The sequence below is a fragment of the Cyprinus carpio genome, chromosome A7 (assembly GCF_018340385.1).
Source record: "Cyprinus carpio isolate SPL01 chromosome A7, ASM1834038v1, whole genome shotgun sequence".
In the NCBI taxonomy this organism is placed as follows: Eukaryota; Metazoa; Chordata; class Actinopteri; order Cypriniformes; family Cyprinidae; genus Cyprinus; species Cyprinus carpio.
The window spans coordinates 17,852,501-17,877,783 of NC_056578.1; the positions used below are offsets into that span (position 1 = coordinate 17,852,501).

Sequence of the window (25,283 nt, forward strand, 5' to 3'; positions counted from 1 at the left end):
ACTGCGAATGCAGCTGTTACCAAGTTCACCTATTCCTGTTACTGTAATGGGAACCGCACAAAGCGTTATTGATATTTGACGTCTCAGCCTTTTTGTGGCTCCAGAGCATAAAATCTTCTTATATCAACTGCACTGCTTACTATTTACAGAATTTAACACAGCACTGACAGTTTCTTTCATTATTGCTATTGCTTACCAATCACTACTTGATGGCTACATTTGATGACTGAACAAAGAAAAGCTTCTGTACTTTCACTCACACTAACACATTTATCAAGTTTCTGTAAGCAGGATAAAACACCATTCAAAATACTGTTTAAAAGTTTGGAGTTTGTCCAAAAATACTGTAAAAACAGTAATTTCTGAAATACAATTAAAATAACTCTGTTTTTTAAAATATATTTTATTTACAATGTAATGTATTCTTGTGATGGCAAAGTTTTTCAGCAGCCATTACACCAGTCCTCATTGTCACATGATCCATGAAATCTATGTATGCAATATTTATGACAGAGAGTTTATTCTGGACTCTGCTTTGACTTCTTGCAATAACCCAACATCAGCAGAAATGAAAATGAATGTATAATCAAGTGTCTGCTCTAGATATTGTACTGTATAACTTTAATGGAAAGTCTGTTTTTAATTTTTACAATTAAAAAAACACTTTATTTGCTCTTTTGCATGCTTCTATGTACTTTTGATTTTTTACTGTTGTTACAAAAAAAAAAGTTGTCACATATAGCTCACTTCTGGGTACAAATTTGTCTTGAAAATATAGTTAACACTGTTAACACAGTTCATCTAAGACACAATAAAACCCAATTCTTTTAACATTTCAAGCACTGTATAAAAGGAATTATTGATTGGTGATGTGACATTATGATATGTTATTATGTTGATCACCTCTGAACTCAACCTTGCGCAAATCCAAATTCTGAGCCACTATTTCAGGCACACTATTTCAAGCTCCCAGGAATTTTTTATAACACTCGCATAAAAATGTAAAATGCTGTCAGTACAGCAAGAAAAAAAAAAAAAGTCACTGCCTTAAAATATGGTATGGGTGACATTATTCTGCTGAATATCAGCTTGGCTGATGACCAGCAGAGTGTCTACCAACTCACAGGTTAGATAAGGACAGACTGCAAAGAAATAAAGTAACATAACCCAAGCAGTTTAAATGTGTGCAGCTCTATATTATTTCCATAACTCATTGCGGTTTATTTATTTTTAGAATGTTTTTTGTTTTGTTTTGTTTTGTTTGTTTGTTTATTTCAATATCTGGCAACACCAGCATAAATGACAGTAATCAAAAACGACCAGGTTAAAAACAGCGCGGGCAGGTTATTCCTGACTAGATGCAATTTGGTAACACAAACGTCGTGATCATCATGATATATTATCTTTAAGACAGATGCACTGAAGACGGACACAAAGAGGAGAGAATAGTCGCGCAAGCAGAGAAAATACTGTACCAGACAGAACAAATTTATTGAAATACTGAATGAAAAGCATAATTATGGAATTAGGGTGGGGTGAATATGGATGTATTTCTGAGGAGAAGTGACTGTCTTCCGAAAAGTTTCGATGGCATTTTCTTTTTCCTCTTACTGTGTTAAATACATATTAAAGGAGTGTTAATTAGCACAGCGCTGCATACAGCAATACCTCAGGAAACGCTAGTGTTCTATAAGCGCCACCTGCTGTCAGAGATTGAATTTGCATTTTCATCAGAATCAGAAAGAGCTTTATTGCCAAGTGTGTTTACACGGAGAAGGAATTCGTCTTGGTGTCAGGAGCTTCCAGTAGAGAAAGTACAAACATAGTGCAAACATACATATAATTAAGGTAATAAAACAAATAATAATAAAGAGTAATAATAAATTCATTCAGCCCGTCTGATGTTTTTGTTTTGTGCAGTTGCTTCATGTTGCATATATTTTTGGTTGTTTTTTTTGTTTGTTCAAGGTTAGTTTGGCCAGTTACAGAGCAAAATAAGCATTAAATAAATGTAAAATATAATAGTAAAAGTAATAAGAACTAAATAAATTGGCAACGAGTATGGGAATTGGCTCATTTGATTGTAAAATAAATAAATAAATAAATAAATAAAGAAAAACGGAAATTGGAATCAGTCACGAAAAATCTTGATCAGTGCATCCTTAACTGGAATAGAGTTAGAACTACCTGAAAGACCTGAAAAAGCATGGTTCATTTCAGTTTTATCTTTGAACTATTGTACTTATTTGTGCAAAATAGATATCATTTATTACAATACAATGTTACAGTCAACAATGAAAACAATAAGTCTTATTTATTGATTTATTGATTGATTGATTGTGGCAAGGCCTGTGAAAATGTTGCCAGGGCAAGTAAAAAATGTAAACCGCTGGCCGAACCGGACCAGTAGAAAATTTCCTTAGCGTGAAGCCCTGTCAATACGATCAAAATCAGTGTCATAACACTTGTACACAGATCTGTAGAACAAGTAGGTTACATAATGATATGTTTAAGCTAAAAACTTAAAATATGTACTTGAAAAGAAAACAGGATGACTTTGAATAGCATCACTGTAAAATTGTGAGGAAGAGCTGAGCAAGTCTTGCACATGTATTTCCTGGTCTGAGAGAGACTTCCTGCTTAAATAGGAACACCCAGCTCACCCATAAACATCTCTCATTCTCCTGAGAGAACTTGTTTTCTTCAAGCAAGAACTGACTGTTGTGGAAAAATGTTAGCGTGTTCAGACAATGAGTCATCAAAATATGCTCTGTCATGTGAGGGCATGGAGGAGAAGAGAATATGTATGTGGGTGAAGGTCTCAGTGGTAGTTAAGGAAAGACTGTCACTCTGATCTCTGATCACAACGACTCAATTTTTCTCTGTGAGGTATTATTGTCCCACACTGAATATGGCCCCATTCAAATGCAAATATATGCTGGGCAGAACAAGAGAGACATCTGTCTAAAGGAAACGAGTCTGAAAGGAAATGCCAAGTGCCTTGAGGAAAGAACTGAAATCTATCTTCTGAGATGAGATAAGTCTCTGACTTGTCAAAGTAACACAACAAAAAAAATGTGGATTGTTTGAAGTTATTCATGCACTGACACATTTTTGCTAAGTAATAAATAGCAAAACAACAACACCACATAAATAAAACTACAACAAACAACTACTCAGAAATGCAAGATGTGGTTGTGAGAGGTTGTCTCAAGTGGGAAGTGCAGGGTTTCAGTATTAACAACCCATATTGTGATGACTGAGCTTATCAAAATATGCAATAATGCAAGATGAAATTTTCAAAAAAATCCATTATGGTGAACCTAAGCTGGCTGACTTCCACAAGGTGCTGGTTATGGAACAACCACGTGTGAAAAGCCATCATGGGAACGAGGGAAATTACCAGAGGCAAATCCCAGGTTAGTAAGAAGCCCTAAATCGAACTCTAAAATCTTGGTTGAAAGGTATTTTTCCCAGGACCAAAAGGATGTTTAACAGGAACATGTCTCCTACAGGAAAACAAAGACTTCCTGAAAAAACTTCATATTAGTTATCCACTAATCTGCATCAATACAGTAAAGTAGATTTATTCACAGTGATGAATGCATGTAGATGAAATGATGAATTTCATGATTTCTCAAAGGGATATATATGTGATTGTGAAAGGTCTCTGTTTACAGCAGCCTCCAGGAGTTTGACTAAAGCTCTGCTGGAGCATTAAATTACTCTAGTTAGAATTAATTCCCTTAAGTCAGATATTAAGAACAGCAGCCCAATGATGAATAATTAATTATAGGCCTTTCTTATTTAGAGAAGTTGATTGAAACCAATTCTAAATATGGTTAATTACATTCTTCACAATTTTTGATTTTATTATTTAAATGTTCAGTGAGGTTTTCCTGAAAGTGTATGTTTCATGTGTTACATACCCACATGAAAAATTCTGAACCTGGCAAGAGCCCATGACTGATCCAGAGTTCACTCCCCTCTCCAGCTGTGCTCCTTCTGACCTCTGTCCTTGTGCTTCAATGGACCACTGTCAACCACAATTAAATCTTTCTTTTTCCTTCCCATAGATACAAACTCACTGTCCCCATCTGACCTCACTCAGTCTTGCAGTGAACATATATCAGCTCTATTTAATGATGATAAACTTTTGTATATACACAAACTCAGCATGTAAAAAGCATATGTGTGTGAGCTTAGTTTTCCTGTTCCTCCCGCAACTGATAGCAATACGGAGCACTTCTTCCCTTCAAAGTACTAGAATGACATAGGTGTGTGGAAAAGACACTTCATTTCCTTTTGCACTAGTATATGCTGTCAACATTATAATCAGTTTCCTTGTTGCTTGTCCAGTTTTCTAATGTATTCTCTTAAAGTGACAGTTCACCCAAAAAATTCTATCATCATTTACTCACCTTCATATTGTTCTAAATCTGATGTTCTTTCTTCTGTGGAATACGAAAGAAGATATTCTGAAAGTCAATGTCCAAACATCACTGAACACTGGACCCACAGACTTTGATTGTATGAAGAAAAATTATTATTATTTTTTTTAAATATCTTCTTCTGTGTTCCACAGAAGAAAGGTGAAAAGAAGTCAAGCGAGTAAATGATGATAGAATTTTCCTTTCACAAATTTTCCCTTTTTGGGTGAAATATCCCTTAACAGTGATATACCTAATAATAATAATAATAATAATAATAATAATAATAATAATAATAATAATAATAAATATAGCTGCAAGCACCAATTTTGGGGCCAAGTGCAGTAGAGGCAAAATGGGGAGCTAAGCATGGCATGTAGCATCAGACCAAATGCAACAACGAGTAATTAAAGCTGTTTAGAATGATTGTAGTTGAAATGACTGAAAAATCATAAACACAACAACTAGTAATATGCCTTAATGGATTATCACTTTTGACCAATAGGTGGCACTGTTATCAAATCGATGTGGTGTGTTCTGTGTGAGTTAACAATGACACACACAAAGTTTGGTGTCAATATGCCAAAGCAAAGCATTGGTCTCATGCCTCAAATTCATTGCTGTGGTATGCGAAAACGGTTTTATAGCTTACACAGTTTGCGTTCAGCAGATATTCTCCAAAATGGCGCTACGGTGATACGGAGAGACACAAAGGAGACAAATCGTTGAATAAAGTCATTTTTGTTTTCTTTGTGTACAAAAAGTATTCTTGTGGTTCATAATATTACGGTTGAACCACTGATGGCAGATGAACTATTCTAACGATGCTTTTCATACTTTTCTGAACCTTAACAGTGTAATTTACTTGGCAGTCAAAGGGACATCACAGGCCTCCCGGTTTTCATCCAAAATACCTTAAATTGTGTTCTGAAGACAAACAAAGCTTTTATGGGTTTGGAATGACATGGGGTAAGTGATTAATGACTAAATTTTCATTTTGGGTTGGAGTAACCCTTTAATACCAGTCTCATTACAATAGGCAAAATTCACAGAAAGCTATTAGCATTTATTTGAAATTTCAATATAACTTTTGACCACAATGTGGCACTGTCTCAAAACTTTTTGAGTACTTTCAGGTCATTCTCTCGAAGGTACATACAAAGTTTCGTAATGGAACACCAATGCATTCGTAAAATATAGCATTTTATATCATAATACTCTATTGCAGCGGTTCTCAATTCCAGTCCTCTGCACATTTTGTATGTTTCTCTTAAAGCTTAAGACGTTTGATGTAAGTGCCCTGTGAAGTGGACATCACAGGATATTCTGCCATGATTCCAGTTCAAAGCGAACGTATATGTTCCATTCAAAGTGCATTGAAGTGTGCGACAGGTCAACTTAAATTGTATTTATTTAAAGAGGTATATAATGTCACACTTGTCCATGTGTGACATCACACCACGCAGAGCAAATCCGTGAATGAATGTTCCGAAGTTAGGTAAACTTCCCCTGCTCAGGGAGTAGGGAGCAATGAACACTGTGTAGGGACCATGTCAATGGGAACACAGTTAATGCACGGAGCTCACTTCTAACGAGCTGATTATCTGAATCAGGTGAGTTAACAAAGAGAGACATGCAAAATATGCAGAGCAGGGGGTCTCGAGGACTGGCAATTTCATGTTTTGTTCAATTATAGCGCCACCAAGAGGCACAATCCCACCAAATTTTTTGTGTGTCCTTAGAGTGTGCCCATACATGTGTCAAATTTGGTGAAAATATCTCATTTTGTTTTGGAGTTATAGACATTTTTATATATGAGAACAGGAAAAATGACTCATGGCCAACTTTGTTTGCATTTTTTTGCCACTTACTATCAAAATTTTGGCAAATGGGCATTGAAGTTAAATTGGCATGCTCTGTTTCTGAATTTCCTATGGTGGTTTCGTGTCGATTGGTGTAACGGTTTCTAAGATATTGGCAAATGTTTTTTAAGCACTAAAATGCAGCGTTGCACAAACCATAAGGCAAAACCTGGCATGTTTAATATCGCTGGACTTGGCAAGGAATCAGGAGTCTAAAAAGGTGACTCCCGTAAAAATAAGTTGACCACATGCAAAGTTAGAAGCATGTGAATATTTGATTTGACTCAAAACTTCTCAGGCTCCTTCAGGGCATCGTGCTGATGACCCATACCAAGTTTCGTAACGATACGTCACTTTGTTCGTAAAATATAGCATTTTACTACAAAATGCAAAATGTCCGATGCCCAAAATGGCTGACATGGAAAAATTGGGTATCACTCGACTCGGCATGCTGCACCTAATCTAAAGTTTTGTGATTTTTGGTTATAAGTCTCTGTTGAGTGTTTATATGAATATATAGAGATTAATTTTCTGACCACTAGGTGGCACTGTGCCAAAACACTGCAGGTAGCCTCAGGTCATGCTTGTTATAACACACACCAAGTGTGGTCTCAATACGCCAAACTGTTGCAGAGATATAGCCTCACATCCATTTTTGTGTGGTTTTTGTAGAATTCGTTTGCTCGTTATTTGAGAACGGTTGGACGAATCAACTTGTATTCCATAACTTTTTGCAAGCATGGTCTGAAGATGATCTGAGCCAATTTTGGTGGAAACCGGACGAACAAGTTTGAAAAAGTAGGTTTTATGAAAAATTAAAAATAGCAAAAAAACTAAACCTTAACGACTTCTGAATTTTGGCATGAGCCAAGGAATCAGAGGAAAAAGAATTTTCCTTCTGTGCCTTACGATTCAAAAGTTATTAGCATAAACATGATTGAAATTTTGAGTTAGAGACTCCAAATTTGCTGTGGTTAATGTTGAGACCGTGCTCTATCAGTGTGCCAAATTTCAAAACTTTCCTGCAAGTGGTTCTATTGGCTGCCATAGACTTCCAGAGTGGAAGAAGAAGAAGAAAAAGAATGCCAACAGATACAAAAGGTGCCATCGCACCTTCAGTGCTTGTCCCCTAGCAATAATAATAAGCTTATTTTTGCTTATATATCTTCAGTGTCACATGCTCCTTCAGAAACCATTATAATATGCTAATTTGGTACTCAAAAAATATTTCTTCTTATCAATGCTGAAAACAGTAGTAGAAACTGTGATACATCTTTGATGAATAGAAAATTCAAAAGCATAGAATGTTTGAAGAACATTTATTTGAAATAGAAATCTTTTGTAACATTATAAATGTCTTTACTGTCACTGTTGCTCAACAAAAGTATTAATTTCTTTAAAATAATAATAATAATAATAATAATAATAATAATAAAGAAAATAAATAATACTACAGCCCCAAACTTTTAAACAATTGTGTAAATAATATTTATATAAAGAGGAAAGTGTACCAGATACCAAGCTGCTAATCTTTGACAGGCTGTCACTTTTTATAATTTCTTTTACGTGAGGATATTATAACAGTGATAACATACACTAGTATTTAAGAGGCTTTATCAGCCTGTTGAGTTGGAAAAGTGCACCACTATGTTTGATTGAGGGAGAGAGTGACAGAATGCAAGATAGGGAGAGTAAGACAAAAGACAGTAAAGTCATACAGCACACTACAAGACTCAAGCTTGCTTCCTTCAAACTTGTAGTCTGTGCCTAGTCTGCTTAAGGGGAGAAGGGGAAGCTCACTGCATTTTGCTGTGTTCTAACTGCTTTATTTGTGCGACAATGCTTTGTATTACACTGATTCACTCAATTTTATGCTTATGATCAAAAACACCTTTTTTAAAAGATTATAATGACCATCATAATGTGATGTAATTCTAACAATAACAGCACTTTTCCATCCAAAAGCAATCAAAACATGCTATTTGAAACCAATTCCATAATCCAGCCATTATAACAGCTCTCATCACACTCGGGGGAGTCTCACAACATCAGTGATTGGAGACAGACTCACTCAGACACATTCATTTATCAGTCAAAGAAGCAAGCATGATATGGATCTTTACTGTGCATAAAATGGATTATGCTGAAAGCATAATTTACATTTATTTACATTTTGATTCATCTAATGCTGACTTGAGCAACTCTGTCTCAATATAGGCTACTGTGCAATGTGACATACATTCACATCAAATGTTAACTCAGTGGAAGAGTTACACTCACGGGACACTGCACTTATTCGCAATTACAAAAGTGCATTATTTGCATGTGCTTTAAAGCCCTGACATACGCTTTTTCTGAGCGTGTACACCTGAAGAGTGTGCGCACACTAAAAAGCCTGACAGACGGTGGCTGACATAGAAAGAAAACAGTTGAAAGAAAAACACCTGCATGGCTGTATATTAGATGCATGCAGGTCTTAAAACGACAGTACTAAAAACATGCTGCTGCTTGTCACTTATGTTTATAAAACAACAAACCATATAGAGAAAAAAAATCACTCTGCTCATGACTGAAGAACTTAAATACAGTTGCTTTAATAAGAATCAATGTATAGTTTATACAGTGAAATGTATTTAGTGTTTTATTTTTATATTTGTTTGCTACTACTAAATACACCTACTGCACCTGAAAAAAATCATGGTTTGTTTTATTTGTATATCGTGTGTATATGTAATGTGTATCTTTGTTCTTATTTTATAATAACAAGGATAAAATAATGCCAACGATTTTTATCTGTGCCTGCTTTGGCCTACATATCTGCCATTCTTTTTTATTTTATGTTTTGTTACCTAGTAAGGCTTTGTTTTTAAAACAAGGAAATTAGTTTGGCTGTTCTGCTCATACAACTTGCAAAATAGTAAGACCAATATGACAAAGAATCGTGATGAAATTGTGAATGGTGATATTCCTGAAAAAAAACTTGATATGATATTTTTGCCATATTGCCCACCCCAACACAAACATGGTCAGAAAGCTGGACACACTAAAACATTAGATAACAATGATTAAGGTTATGATGTAGGTCATTACAATGCAATATTAGCTCACCGATATCATCCTCATGGTAGATGACTGAGTGGTAGGGCACATTCTGGTCTTTGAGGTATCTCTCTGAGGGTTCTACGTAGTATGTGCCCTGATGGCTCTTAATGAAACCCTCAAATTTCCCATCCACGATAGAGCCATGGGTCAGAGTGCCCTTCTCACCTGCAAGATAAAAACAAACCAGAAATTAAAAACCAGCAAATGCAATTGTAAAGCTATTCAGGGCACAGAAAGAGCTCTCTCTCTATGCTGGCAGACAGAGGGAATGTTATGGAATATGACAAAAGTAGAATGTGTAAAGAGCAGCATCCATATTATGATCGAGTCATTCATCTCCAACAACATAAACACACAAAGTGCACACACCACACAACCAATGGCGCTTTTACACTGCAAGGTACGGGTTGGCTCAACTCAGTTTGCGTTTCCACTGCAGTTAAGCACCTCTTTAGAATGGGCAGGATTATAGACATGTTGTTATAGTTGCGCCATCTCTACCGCTGCGACATCCTGAAAAACATTTTCATTCCGCAATTCCTACATCACGCTCCCTGGATCTGCTCCTCGTCTATCAGCATTTGAGGAACATTCTTCTTCAACAGACCATGAAATCGTGTTGCAAGTTTAATGACGCACGTAGTGACAATTCATTTACACTGAATCTTTTAGGAAATGCTTTTAACCAAAGTAACAAATAAGGACACAGCAACAAAAACGAGTAGTCCTAAGGACTGCGCTTGCGTATGTGTCTGAAATGAACCAAGAACAAAAGTGAGACAGTCGAACTCCAGCATAAAAATAAATAAATACAATACAAACATATATTCATTACTGCATTAATCCATTAATGCCCAAGTTTGTTACAGAGGTAACTACAATTATTTGCCCTATTTTTCAAACTATTATAAAACGTTAAAACATTATACAGACTTATTATAGTTTTTAAATGAATTAACAGTCAAGTGCTCAAAGAAGATGTTTTCACACATTTTTTGAAGGTACTGAGGGACCAGGAAAATTATTTTACTGTTACCATTTATTTTACAAAGCGCAGTACAGAAAAACAAAGGAGTGGAGCTTCCTAGACCAACAAGCACATCCTGGAAAATTCTGGTTCAATTTCAAAACCGATTGCCAAGTTCCACATGTGCACACATGAACCCTAAAAAAACAAAGCATGGTACTGACAGAACAGACCAAGAAAAGGAAGTGTTGTCTATAATGTTATAGAAATCTTAAGCTGTCAAAATCTCAACATTCTCTCATTTTTGCACATTTGAAATTCTAGTCCACTTTAAGCAAGACAAATAAAAGAGAAGCTTTTTTTTAAAGAAGCGTTTAGCTCTTACAAGCACCACAAGTGCTTTAAAAGAAAACAAACTGCAATAAAACAGTTAACTGGGATTTCCCAGGAGCTGTCTGCTATCATGGTTAAATGGCAATGAGAAAGTTGTGGTGTGTGATTTGGCTGTTTCTCAGGCACAGAGGAAGAACCTGCAATACGATTTCTTTCTTCAGAAAGGAACAAGATCGGAACACTCTTGAACTTTACACCCCTAAAACTGATAATAACAGAAAGAGGAGATTCACTCTCACACCCTGTGTTACATTAAGCTACTGCTCTCCTCCCTCCCACCTTCTGCTTTCTTGTTCACATATTAAAACAACAGAAAAGCTAATGAGGAGAAGCATGAAGATGCAAGAACATTAAACAAGCAACAGGCACAATATACTTCTCCAAATATTTTGTTTCTTATGAAGTCAATCCTAATAAATGTACTAAATTTTGGGTAGCAGTTCTCTGAAATGGATTTCATCTCTAGACAAGTCCTCCTCATTAGCCACCAGAGTAAAAAAAAAAAGAGCAGAAAAGAGAAATGCTAAAGAAAGAACAGCTGTTAATATCATTGCCATTCCACAGAGAATCTGCACCACCCCGGTCTGCTTCAAGCTCTTCTGTGAATATTACAGGTTACAAGATTAAGCACTGAGCGATGTTTATCCTTTAGAGAGTACAAAGAGTGCTAATGGATAACAAAGGGGGAGAGAGGGAGCGAGAGGGTTAGAGGAAGGCTGGGGAAAAGAAGTGAAATTGTAAAATATGAACATTTGTACGCTTAAGGGCTTTTTCATTTCAAACATTTTTGAGAAAGAGTGCCCAAATTCAGAAGAGACAGAAATGAGCATTACAGATAGTGTTTTAGTCATAGTTTTTGTGTTTTGACAAAAATATTGTTAAATGTAATCAATATTTCATCACGTCATATGTATGCCACATTTTAATAATAAAAATAATAATCTTAAATTGTATGCCCTTGCTGAACAAAGGTAATACTTTCTATAAAAACTTTTGAACAGCTGTATACGTGAAGAAAATGTGTCAAACTGTAACAGATTAAACTTTAATCACATTTTCAAACATTTTGAAATGCATAAACAATCTCCAACATATGACTGACTATATGACTTAAACAGTTTCTAGTGCATTGCTGTTAATATCTTTTAGTTTTCATCAACAGTAAATTTTGCCATTATAAACGGCTTCTTTATATTCATAGTGCAGAGGCGTCTCATCTTCAATGCTGTAATACAAAACTTCAAAACAATATTTAAAAAACATCCTCAAGAAACAAAATATCAATAAAAAAATGTAAGTACATTTACATTCTTAAACTGCCTGTAAAAAATTGATCCGACGACTTTTCAAATGCCATTTTTGATCTGTGGTGTTAAAAAATCGACTGTGTTTTAAAGTTGAGCAATAACATTGTTTACTAGTGTTAATTCATCACTTCCAATGAAGAAAAAGTTCACAACAATTCTCAACCGCGTTTACTTCCTCAGGCCTAAAGTCCTTCACTCACTCGTATCAACAGATCTCATGAACGTCATCTCCTGACAATACCAGTTATTATGAAACATCCTGTGGTGAGCAGGAAATTACATGAATCCACTCAGAACAATTCAGAGACTGAAAGGATGTGTCAGTAACAGAGTCAGGGGAGATGTTCAGAGTCAGTAAGGATGCCTGATCAGATGAAGAGAAAAAGGAAAAGTAGTTTTCATCCACCAGTAGGCAATCTGTCCATCATTTCAAGTACATAGGTAATTGCTCAGATCTCACTAATGTGTGCTTATCACAAGCTGTACCCATCATCAGTTAGGTTCAGTGCCTCATCGCACTGCAAGGTACATAATGAAAATAAAGTGATGATATATTTGTCATGATTTCAGCTCAGACACTTCAGAAATGATCACGCGAAAATGAAGAGTAACTGAACAAGACATTTCATTCACTTATGCAGAAGATAAGATCTGAAAACACTGACTGCAAAGAAAAATGTTCAAAACTTAAAAAGTGACTGGATTAAAATGATCAGTGACAAGAGACAGTAGAAAGCTATACAATCTAACATTAGAACAGGCAACTATTTAAAATCTGTCCAAGAAGAATTTGTGTGTTATTTAAGACTGAAGTGTTTTACATAAAATAATTTCATGCAGTGTCTTTTGACAAAATTCTGTTTATTATTGTGTGAGAGGATTTAAATGGAAATTTGGTCAGAGGGGTAATGTGAGAAATAATTGAGGTGCACAGTGATCAGATCCATGTGGAAAATGTCAACACAGCAGGGTTTGTGTTTTTCGGCCCTATGACAGGACACGCCTTTTTTTACAAACCCAACAGAAGACAGGATGAGCCTGATTCTACAGCCCCTATAACCTTAACAAGCTATGTTTCCATCACCCTGTCTTTATGTGCATTTTGAAGTACAGCATCAGAAGAGTGATGGACACTCAAAATAAATAAATAAATAAAATCCCTTAATTTGCAAAAAAAAGTTTTTACACTCGCTTGAGGTGAATTTTGACTTGTGCGAAAAAGGGTTCGTGTGAATAATGGGATATGGAAATGCATTTGCTGAATAAATTCCTCCATGTGCCTTAAAAAAAAGTTAAAAGTGAATTTGCGCTATGGGACAGCATAACCTGAGTAACTCATTCATCATGGTACGTTTGCCCCCAAAATTTTAGGAATTTTCTGTGGATCAAATGAAAGTACAACTCCACCAAAAAAGCAGTTTACTTCACTATATCTCAATTACTCTCTACCTTACATGAGCTGCACAAAAATCACTCTACATCTTCAAAAACAGTGTACAAATACAATAGATGGAGGCAACGTTTCCGTGGCAACTCAGGAAGTGTGCTGAGGTGGATGCATGCCTTTATGTACCAGTGTGTGCATGTGTGAGTGCTGGAAGGGTGCCATGCTTACCGTAAATTTCTCCGGTGTAAATGTGAGAGGTGTCATAGGGAATCTCTTCTCCAGAAACTTCCACCTTCAGATCGGGAGCGAAGAGAGAGGTGTCCCTCTTCATCCGAAGGTTAAAATGCCTGATGGAAGGAGAGAGAGAGAGAGAGAGAGAGAACAAGATTAATGGACTGTGAAGTTGCCCGTGAGTGTACAAAATGTGTCTCAACAGACACACAATATTTGAGATGCTGTGCAACACACACCGAAATACTAACAGTCTGAGCCAAGTCAGAATAAGAGTCATGACGCAGAGCATTACTGAAACTATGAGATAAAGGAGGAATAAGGAAAATCTGCCAAACAGCATTTCTCACTGCCAAAAAATTGTTTCTCATTTACCAGCATTTATAATCAAATCATATCTTCCCTTCAGATAAATCCATTTCCAATTAGCACATTATGACATTATGTCATGGATTTTCTAGAAACACTAGGTGCTGGTGAGTGACTCAGAGTGATCCAGAATGATTCATCTGGGTTATTAACTTGACACACTTCTACACAGTGATGCTCTGACATGTCGAAATTTATAATGGAGCGTGTGCTGGATGTCTAGTTAAAGACATGGTGGATTAATGAGAAAAAAAAATTATCACTGAGTAAAAGGAGGTTACAACAAGAATGATAACCAAAAAAATAAAGTAACTATAATGATAACTATATTAGTATCCACACCAGAGAACAAAAAAGTTTTATTTAAGCATGCGCTGCAGTTTTGTCGTCTGCCACTTTCGGCCGATAGCAATAAAAAAAAAAAAAAAATAATAATAATAATAATAATAATTATCGACTATGGCGATACAACGGTTGCCCGATATGTTTTAATAAACAAACATACAAGGGGTGGGGAATGTATATGGCATTACAAGTCTATTAATACCCACAGAGCTTTCTGCAGAGTACTGTGTGTGCAGATTACATCAGTCATTTGTTTTGTTGACAGCAGAGATAGATGTCATGCTCTGCTGAAATGGCACTGGCCACCCTGCAATCATGGATTCCCTCAGGATAAACGGGATCAGGCATCACCCATGCTCGTGCAGCTGAGCCCGTGTGTTTGTGTGTGTGAAGCCCTTGTCTCTAATATATCAGAGGACTAAAGGAGCCAGACAAAAGCTGTGGACAAGATGTGCCTCATCAGGGGAGATTTTAATTATGTTAGCTAGAGAAAAGACATTACACCTGAAAAAACACAAAGCTGAATTTCATAAGAGGCTCAGTACAGGAACAGGAAGACTCAAAGCCAAAGGGGTGGAGGCATGTCCCTTTAGTAAAAACCTAAATTCATAACTTCAGACTTATGTGCCCTATAGAAGCTTGCGTTCTGCAAGTGAACATCGCTTGAATGTGCCATCCCAAAGAAGCACAAAGTCACTTTTACGGACTTTTAAATTAAATGTTCCCTCCTGGTGGAATGACCTGCCCAACTCAATCCGAGCAGCTGAGTCCTTAGCCATCTTCAAGAATCGGCTTAAAATACTTCTCTTCCATCTTTATTTGACCCTCTAACTTTAGCACTCACTATTCTAATTCTATTCTTAAAAAAAAATCTAATTAGCTTTCTAATCTTTTTGAATTCTATCTGTTTTCTTTTCATTTATTATAAAATTAACAAAAGCAATAAAAAAAAATATTTTTCTATTATATTTATTATATTATTTAAGAGCCCTTGCTACGTGTACTGCATTTAAGCTAACTGAGACTTGTTATAGCACTTGTATATCATTGCTCTCTTGTTGATTTTGATTGCTTCCATTGTCCACATTTGTAAGTTGCTGCTATATGACTAAATGTAAATGTAAATGTAAAGTTGCAGCTAGTTATAAATACTTTACTCTAACTTCAACCCTTTTTATTATCAACTCAAACCTGGAGGAAATTTCATCATAAAACAAACTCATCAGCTAATAATTAGCTTAATCTATTTAGAGAGAGAAACAAAAAATACAATTCTGTCAACAATTACTGACCCTCACGTTGTGCAAAACCTTTTTAACTATTTCTTCTGTGGGACACAAAAGGGATATTTTTTAATCGTACTGGTTTCTATTTAAAACAAAATTACACAGAATGAATGTGGCTTTTAAGCTTGTAAAATGGCACAAAAGGCACTATCATAAAAGTATAGAGAAAAATAGTTTTGAGCATGAAAGTGATTAATTAATGATTTAATAATTTTCATGTTTAAATGGGAACTATTCCTTTAGATAGGAGGTTTGTGGGACATACACTGATTCTAACTTGTAAGCAACTCCCACTTGGCAGTAAACATAAAAGCCTGCAGTACACATTCTCTAGTACAGAAGGACATTAGGAGTACTGTAGAACATATATGTTCATACCATCCATACAATGTCACTAACCAATGCTTTAACACACAAAAGACATGAATACCTCAGGACAAGCACTGACGGGTAACAATACCTACCATTTTTGGGTGGACACATTAGCAGAGATTCGAAGAAATGAACATTTTACATGTTCTTTCTTGTGAAATCCAGTAAAGTGTCATGCTCAGACAAAAGGAAGTAATGCAACCTTAGTCAGTATGTGACTCAGATCATCAACAACATCCGCCATCTTATTCATGGTGGGCTAACACCCAAAAACCATCCAGGCACCCAAAACCCCCACACACTTGCTCTGTCTACACCTCATCTAGCCATATGAGTCATAGTGGAGACCACAGAGCATTTCCCCCCCAGTGCCCAGAGCCATTCAGAGTCTTTGCTATCCATGTCAAACCAGTGCAGGACTTTAAAAACAATGTAAAAGCCAACAGTGGTGATTTCCATATCCCCACCTTTGGTGCTTTTGTGGGTTAAAAAATGAACAAATAAATAAATTATATTATAAATATTACACACACACATATATACACATACATATATATATATATATCTCAACATCTAGCTAAAAATTATCATTATTGTCCAAATGTTCTCAGCAGTTAGGCTAATTGTCCCACTCTCAATTTGCAAAATGCTTTCCTGTTTTGGTTCTATTCATAAAATATGTAAGAGAACGCCTGCTTAAAGCACTGTGAATAAGAAAAAAAAAAATGGAAAGAAAAAAAGAAAGCAAAGTAGGAAAAAAAAAACATGTAAAAACAAGAAAATTAAAACTTTCCATTTTCTTTTCCAATTATACTTAGGTCCATGAGGTTTCTTACAAGTGCATTTCATCCCACTGATACAGATGGGACACTTTACTAAAATATAACATAAAATAGTCACATAATTAGATTGCATTTAAGGTGTTACTTCTGTAAGAACAGTTTTACTAGTTTTAAGTTAAATTATTTTTAATAATAATTTACTTATGAACAGAAATTTCTCTTTTTCAAAAGCACCAAAAGGAGTGTTAATAGAACCATTGAGCCACAGGAATCATTAAGAGGAACCAGAACTGGACCCAGAATAATTAATTTCCTTTCAGGTTCCCATCCTCTGAGATACTGACTTTGTTGGTCAACACTACCCTGGGTTGAGACCGTGCTAGATTGGAGAGCGCCACCACCTTCACTGTATGTTTCTCACACAAATTAGCAGCATTTCCGCTTATCAATACTGCAGAGGGCTGTGTTTATCCTCATGTGATGATGGGAAGGCAACATCTGGGAAAGCAGAGTGTTTGTAAGCCATTAAATACTAGCAATAAAAAAAAAAAAAACTGAAATCAGCAAATGCAAAAACATAGGTCTACACGAAAACACAAAAAACATATACTGAGAGAACAGGATGCCTACTCTACAAAAATATTTGTGATATTTGCGGGAATAGAGAAACAGAAGAGCGTTAAAGATGCAATTATTATAGGCAGTTTAGGCACAATTCATTTCATTCTGCAGCCCTAATATGCAAGCAGACGGCTGATTGTGATTTTAATGGGTCTCACCACCAACAGATCATTAGACTCTGATAGCAGCACTCGACCTCAGAGCCAGAAGAGACGGCCCCCTCATCAGCTGAGCACCAGCAAGCCTTCATTAGCTCCACAGTGAATCACCATATTTCCATTGCACTTGTCAAGCGCCCAGCAAACTACTTTGTTTGAACATCCTAAAAGCCAAAGGGAGGCATCTAGGTTCCAACTGTGATCTTTTGTCCCTCGACGGTATCACCTACACTGCTAAAGGCAGTTCCGGGAATATCCCACCCGATCGCAGTCAGACCCAATTTAGTCCAAGCGGCATGTGCAATGTAATTACCAAGCACTCAACACTTTCAATTATGTTTACAGTAATGCATCTGAAATTAATGGCATCCACCAGCTCAGCCCCCTAATCTGAGTATAAGTGGATTTCTGATGCAGAGTACTGACATTCATAAAAAAAAATAAAAAAAATAAAAAGCTTACGCCAAAAGCATAGACAGCAACTACATGAGTCTACAAGGCCAGAGTGATATAGCAACAGGAGATTTACCGAGTATGCAATGCTCCTTTTGTTTACTACAGAGTGATAAAAGAATGCTTTACTAGAGTGCTCTATGACAGACAGGAGATGAGGGCAGTAAACAGTGGGGAATATTGAGAGCGAGTGAGTCTGTGTGAGAGAGAATGATAGGGATAGAGAATGAAACAGCCTTTAAAGAGCAAGCAAAGGAAAGAGAGGGGGAAGAATAAAGGTTGTTATAGATGGCTGAGAGATGGCGGCTGAATTAGGTCAGGACAGAGGAGGTAAGCGCTAATGAGAAGTACATCCCTACATTACACAACTGCCTGACTCACTGACCCGATCTGGGTCTACCTGCCTTAAATGACACTCCTCAACAACAACAACAATGTAACTCAAAACAGAAAAGATCATTTTTAATTAATTAATTAATTAATTAATAATACAAATATTAAATTAAAACAAAAAAAATTAATAAAAAAATTATAATATTAATAATATTAAGAAACAAAAATTCATGCAACAACAACACCAGTAATAGTAAATAAACTTTTTAAAAATAAAAGCACATCTTTGTTTTAATAATAGCACAAATTAATAGATCAACAATAAATTAATAATTAATATACACAATAATAAATTAAAATTAATAATTCAAAAATTCAATTTGCGATCGTATAAACTTGACACAAAATGTAGAAAAAAACAGTGACTGCAGCAGCCAACTCACTCCCCATCTATTCTTGGGTGAATGATCTGCAGAAAAATCGAGCAGACACAATGACCAAATGTGCACTGCTAGAGAGATAAGAAGTGCTTGAGTGAGTTTAGATAGTTTCTTTTGCTGGGGCCCATTGTGAATCACAGCAGTAATCAGGGCTCTGGCTTCTCTGAGCTGGACTTTGGCCTTTTCTCTTCTCCTGTCCTTCTCTCTTCTTTAAAGCTACTTATTTTTACCACACTCCATTCTAAGGACTCATTACTAAAACACAGATCGGCCCATCTGGCTGCTGGAGGGCTATACACATGGACGCTTGCTCTAGGAGTACACAAAAACCATGAAAATGGGGAATGAATTGTAAGACGCCAGAGAAGCCATTGAATCTTCAGTGCATAGCAGGCCTGAATCAACTTTCCTTGCCAGTCTTTCGGTGTTCAATGCTGCATGCCACACAGAATCAATACAACAGAATTAATTACAGACTGCAGCACTGCAGGCAAGAGCAAAGCACTGGTGAGAAATCTGATTCCTAGAACTGAAATGTGATTATTTAATTAGACACTATTCAACTCAATTAAAAGGTATGTTGTATAAAATATGAATCCTTCTGAAGTAGCTTCACAAAAAATACTGTGTAACAATCCCCAGTGAGACAACCAAAGGCAAAAAACCCTGAAGATGTTTAGGTAAAACAAACCTTGGGAGGACCACACTTCCAGTGGAGGGTATACGATTCAAACACTTGGGTCAGCAAGTTGTATGTGTGTGTTTTTTTTGGAATATTGCAATATTTTACGAACTCTTATACTGTACAATAATGGTAATGGCTGCTAAAAATTCAAATTTGCTATCACAGGATTAAATTATATTCTAAAACATATTCCCATAGAAAATATTTTTAAATTGTAATAATATTTCATAATACTTTTTTTAAATACAGGAATCTTCATTTAGTACAAAGACAATATTTTGACTTTATAAAATATGCTTTTAGTTCTTGTTCAATTAAACAAACAATTATAAAACAGAGAAAAAGCCACTGAGATGCTTATTTGCTTGTCCATCTTCTAGTGTGCTTGGAAGAAGAGTGTCAAATCTTAATGAAAGTCCTTATTAAACCATCACATGCTTGCATTCTTCACTCTAACCAAAACTGTAAAAAGCAACCTTTTAATCCAATCAACCATCTTATTACACATTGTTCTCTTATTACATCCTCTCCCTGCAGGAGCATATATAATTGCTATGATAATTCTGTAAACTGTTATGATGTACCACACAACAGTGTTGTCCTTCCATTATCAGATTCAAGCCGAAGCCAGTGTGATTAATAGATTTCCTGCAGAATGTGGAGCACCTCAGTCTAAACTCAAATCAAAGCAACAGGACAAAAAACATCAGGGACAAATATTAGGAAGTGGAGCAGGAGTTACTCTACAGAGAGAGGAGACAGTGAGAGTGAGTGAGGTGCAGATGAATAAGAACAACATTAGAGCACAGCCGCAGAGATACAGGTACAGTAGCTGTTAACCATGGAAAAGCTTTCTTAGAACTTTTCAGTACAAAGCGTATATAGAACCCATCTTCATCTTCTGTATAGCACATAGGACATATTTGGACTGTAGAGATCACTGCAATGATGATAAAGTGTGTTTGTGAGTGAACGAGACAGAGAGAGAATCTTTTGTGGTGCTTTAAAAAAAAAAAAAAAGGCTTCAGTGTTGTTATTGTAATTCATTTTGCAGCATTTTTACTAGACATGAACTTCAAATTGTGCTTTTACTTTTCTAAGTGATTGGATTTGTGGATAAAACTGGCAAATAAATCCTTTAGACTTTCAAATAAGCTTTTCTCTGCATCAAAGAATCCTGACAAATAAAAAATGCATGGTTTCCACAAAAATGTTAAGCAGCACAACGTTTACAACATTCATAATAATAAGAAATGTTTCTTGAGCACCAAATCAGCATATTAGAATGATCATGTGATACTGATCCTTCAGAAAGAACCAGAGACTGGAGTAATGGCTGCAAGAATTCAACAAGAATAAGGTGCATTTAAAAATATTTTCAAATAGAAAACAATAATTTAAAATTTACACAAAAAAGAAAAAATAGTTTTTTTTTTTTGTATTTACTGTGTTTTTGATCAAATAAATGGCATGGACAAGAATATCAGAAGGCTGGGCTTATTAAGCAAGAAACCACCTTAAAAAAGTTGCTTTAGAAAAAAAAGCTGAACACAAGTCTAATTTAATCCAGCTGTGGGTAAAAATTACTGGTAAAGATCAATGTTTTTTTTTCTCATAGTATTTTGCTTAAAGCCCACCCTCTACGGACACCTTGACAATTGAATCACCATTGGCTAGTAAATTTTTTAGTTTACTCGCCAGACTGTTAAAAAAATAAAATAAAATTAAATTAATAATAATACTAATACTAATAACAATAACAATAATAATAATAATAATAATAATAATAATATATATATATATATATATACATATATATATATATACACACATATATATATATATATATACATATATACACATATATACATATATATATAATACACACATACATATATATATACATACATATATACACCACATACATACATACATATATATATATATATATATATATATATATACACACACACAAATAAATGTTTGTAAAATGGCATGTTTTTTTTTAAATATCTGAAAGTACACTCTTAACATCAGTCAGTCAAGCATTATAATATGATAATCAATATTATTTTTAATTTAGTAATTAGAATCAAAATTTGATAACCATGTATGAATGCATACAAGTCATTTTAACTGAACTTCGGACTGGTGCTGCTGGTGCTTATTTGTCATTCAGTGTTTCTGAAAAAACAAAAAACATTTGGGGAAAAACAAAAATACTGATAAGATAATAATGATACAAATTCTACTGATAAAACAATATAAAACGCACTAAGGATTAATGAGCTGCTGGGTTCATGATTATTAATCAGGTTGTGTGCCCTCTCTCGAACTGATTGCTGAAATCAAAACTGGGACGATAATAAGTGAGCGCCAGCCAATGAGATTGTCCTTTGCGCATTAGCTCCGCCCACTACCGGATAAAGCTGCAGTTCTTAAAAGCTAAAGAATTCCAGAGGAACTCTGTTATTTTGACAGGAAAATACGACAAAGAATATCGCTTACATGCAGAGAAAGAGAGAGAATTGATGCGCTACGTGTGTGTGAAAAAGCGATGGCGATTCGTGCGCCTTCACACTAGAGTTCATGGTACGTTAAATACAAATGCGTTGCAAAATAAACACTTTAACAAAAGGTTGTTAAAGCTCTAAAATGCAGATAAATCCAGACCAACTTTAGGCTATATAAATTTATATCTCTTTAAAAAGAAAGCTACATAACAAAATGTTATTTCAACCTCTGCATATTATTTTCAGTAGGGAAAACACTACAACCACACAAACTCATACGACTGAAGAAACACTTTGAACACCTCTTCATCTCAGTTCCATTTCCCCATAACAACAAACAACATGTACGGTTTAAAACAAATAAAATATTTATTTCTTCTCGCAGTCTGTGGTCAGAAGACCAGATCTTTATGTAACCCTGCTGTGATCTCTCAGCACTTCCCTTGTTATGTCAGCCACCTCTGCGCTTCAATTTCCTTCACTGTGATTAATACTAAAGAAATATGGACAGCAGATGAATCCCCTCAAAAAAATGTATTGAGTTTTTGTGTGGCTCTGCAGGGCTTCTAAGAAAAAAGCAAACAAACAAAATTCAAAAAGCTGAAGATCATGATCAGAAAAACACTCAGCAAAGTTTCCTAATGTTTTTAAAGCTGTCTGTTGCTCATTGAAGATTTCTTTGGCTTGCAAAACCAAATTAAACAAACAATGTGTTTCATAGCGCATCATTGAGAATTACAGAGCTGAAGAAGAGGTTGAATCAGAATTATTAAAACTATATTACAGACTTCTCTCACAGAGAGAGGGCATCTTATTTGGATCACATGCCCAACACTCATTCTTCAGGAATTTCAGCAGAATGTAAGGAGACTGTGTTCATACTCAACTTTTCTTAATCTCTCTGTTTTCTGAACTCACATGAGGGAGTGAGAGGGGAGATACGCATCACATGAAGACCATGTGACCCTGCCTTGCCTGTTCTACACAGAAGAAATAGCGTGTTTACCACACACACATGCGCCCTCTCATGATGACTACAAAAACATTACACCAGTCTCCAGGTCTGCATATTCTTAGCATAAAAGGCTGACATCATTACAACTTCTGCGATTATATTTAAACGGTAAAAGAAATTGAGTCATTTTGAAATGTTAAATAGAAGATCTGAACTGTCATTTTCAATATCTATGCAATCAAATTTAATGCTGCTGTGCTCAGTCGTACTGACAAAACAGGCTATTTTTATTTGCACTGAGAAACAGTAGTGGATGAGACCTGGGTACACAAAAACATCAAAATTGTGTAAAGTTCAGGAGCTGTGGGACAGTGAAGGAGTAATTTTGTGTGCTGTAATACTACATCTGTGCCTGTTTAATGGAGTGGAACATTCCAGCCGTGTTTGCATATACATGTACATTCAGTTCCACAATAAAATCTGTTCTAGTTTCAGCCACAAAAATTTCCAACAGTATTGCAAAACTAGATGCATGGCACTGATGGTCCAAACAGCCTCCATCTAATTTGATATTAGGGATGGGTCACGATTTTCGAATATTTGATTAGTTGATTTAATTATAGAATATCTAATAGGTTTTGCGATTATTGTCTTTAAAGGAGCTGTATGTATAGTAGGATTGACACAGAGTGGTCAAACTAGGTATTGCAGTCCAAATTCAAAATATTGGAGAGGGTTTTTTTTTTTTCACCCGGCCCCTCCTCAGACTCAGGTTGCCAGATTGACGACACCAACAAGAACGAGCGCACTTGACGATGAATGAAATATGCCGTGTTTTCTCCCAACTGGTAACCCGGGGTGCCGAAATACATTTGGGCAAACTGGCAGTGGGCGGGTTTCACAAACCAAAGCAGAAACCAACTTTCCGGCCCGGAACGCACATTTTCAAAGGACAATAACTGACTGTATCATTGTTTTTCAGATAAACAAGTATGTTAACTTAGCAAGTTTCTTAAATATCTGCAAACATATCATGGTATTTTTCTGCTTTAGTAGAGTCAAAAACTTACATATAGCACCTTTAAAAATTTCCCCATGTTTTCCGTGCTTATGCAGTGGTGACGCGTTCATGTAAGCAGAGGGTGCCGCTGCCAATAACGCACCTAAAAGCTGTCAAAGAAGACATAACACCACATTTGTCTCACGCGCACATTGTAGACTTGCCGGTTACAGTAACTTGGGACGATGTTAAATAAGAGCTCTGTGCGGACCACAAACATCCTCAACTGGGTTAGAGGTGTGGCTGAATCCGTATTCAGAAAGGCATGGAAAACAAATAAATAACACGTTCTACGGATTCTGCGATTAAAGGGACATGGTTAGCCACTTGCTAGCGGTAGCCTGTTACATTACAGTACATAACATTCCACTTGCCACATAAACAGACTAAGGAGAGATGACTGATAGGATGATGGCAAATGATTTGCAGATCCTGATCACCACTGACAAACATCTAATTTGTAAAATGTGTGCCAAGTACTGCCGAGTGCTGCTCCGTACGTGTAATCACAAATTTCGAAAGTAAAAAACAAGTGCGTGTTCATAAGCGATTTCATGAGCAGCTGATTTATGCTAATCGATGGACTCTTATGTTAATAAGTCATTTGGTTATGTTTTGCACATTACAATCATTATATGGCTTGAGTTAAGGTGGCCTATCTTCTGAATTAAACAGTTTATTTTAAGATTAAAAAGCATGAATCCCATCTCTCTCTGTTTATGGGTATTTGTGCGTGCATGCGAGGGAGGGGTTCGATTTTCGAATAATAATTCAATAATACCCAGCGATTTTCGAATATTCATTTTTCTTGGAATACCCATCCGTATTTGATATCTAAAAAATTGCACTCCTGAATTTGGATCTCTTTTAGCACCCCAACTTACTCATCATTAGAGCATTAACACTCCATTAGTCATACAGTTAAAGAGTTCCAGCGAAAATTGACAATCTGATAAGTCTTACCAGCTTTTCTAGAGCATTTCTAGGTTGCTATGGTGGTGTTTGGTTGTATTAAATTTATTTGTTTGGGAACAGGAGACAGACCGTCCTTCCAACAGCTATCCTTCCACCGTTTTGAGTAATTATTTCTTTCAGTCTTTCTTTAAAGATTAACAGAGAGCATGAATTACAGTTTAATATGTGACAAAAATTATCTTTAATGCTTTTAAATGACTGGGGTCTTAGATGACAATCCTCTTGCTTTAGGGGACAATTTTCATTTAAAATTTCAT

General features: G+C 35.8%; 1 protein-coding gene across 2 annotated transcripts in view; it reads right to left on the reverse strand.

Annotated features, from left to right (window-relative positions):
* LOC109113683 (disintegrin and metalloproteinase domain-containing protein 10-like) overlaps positions 1-25,283 on the reverse strand; it is a 64,981-nt gene that overhangs the window by 14,147 nt on the left and 25,551 nt on the right. For both annotated transcript variants that reach the window (XM_042760046.1, XM_042760044.1), the window contains exons 3-4: positions 13,677-13,795; positions 9,401-9,559 (exon numbers count right to left, since the gene is read on the reverse strand). In XM_042760046.1, the coding sequence (XP_042615980.1) occupies positions 9,401-9,559; positions 13,677-13,795 (278 nt within the window). The remainder of the gene's footprint in view (positions 1-9,400; positions 9,560-13,676; positions 13,796-25,283) is intronic.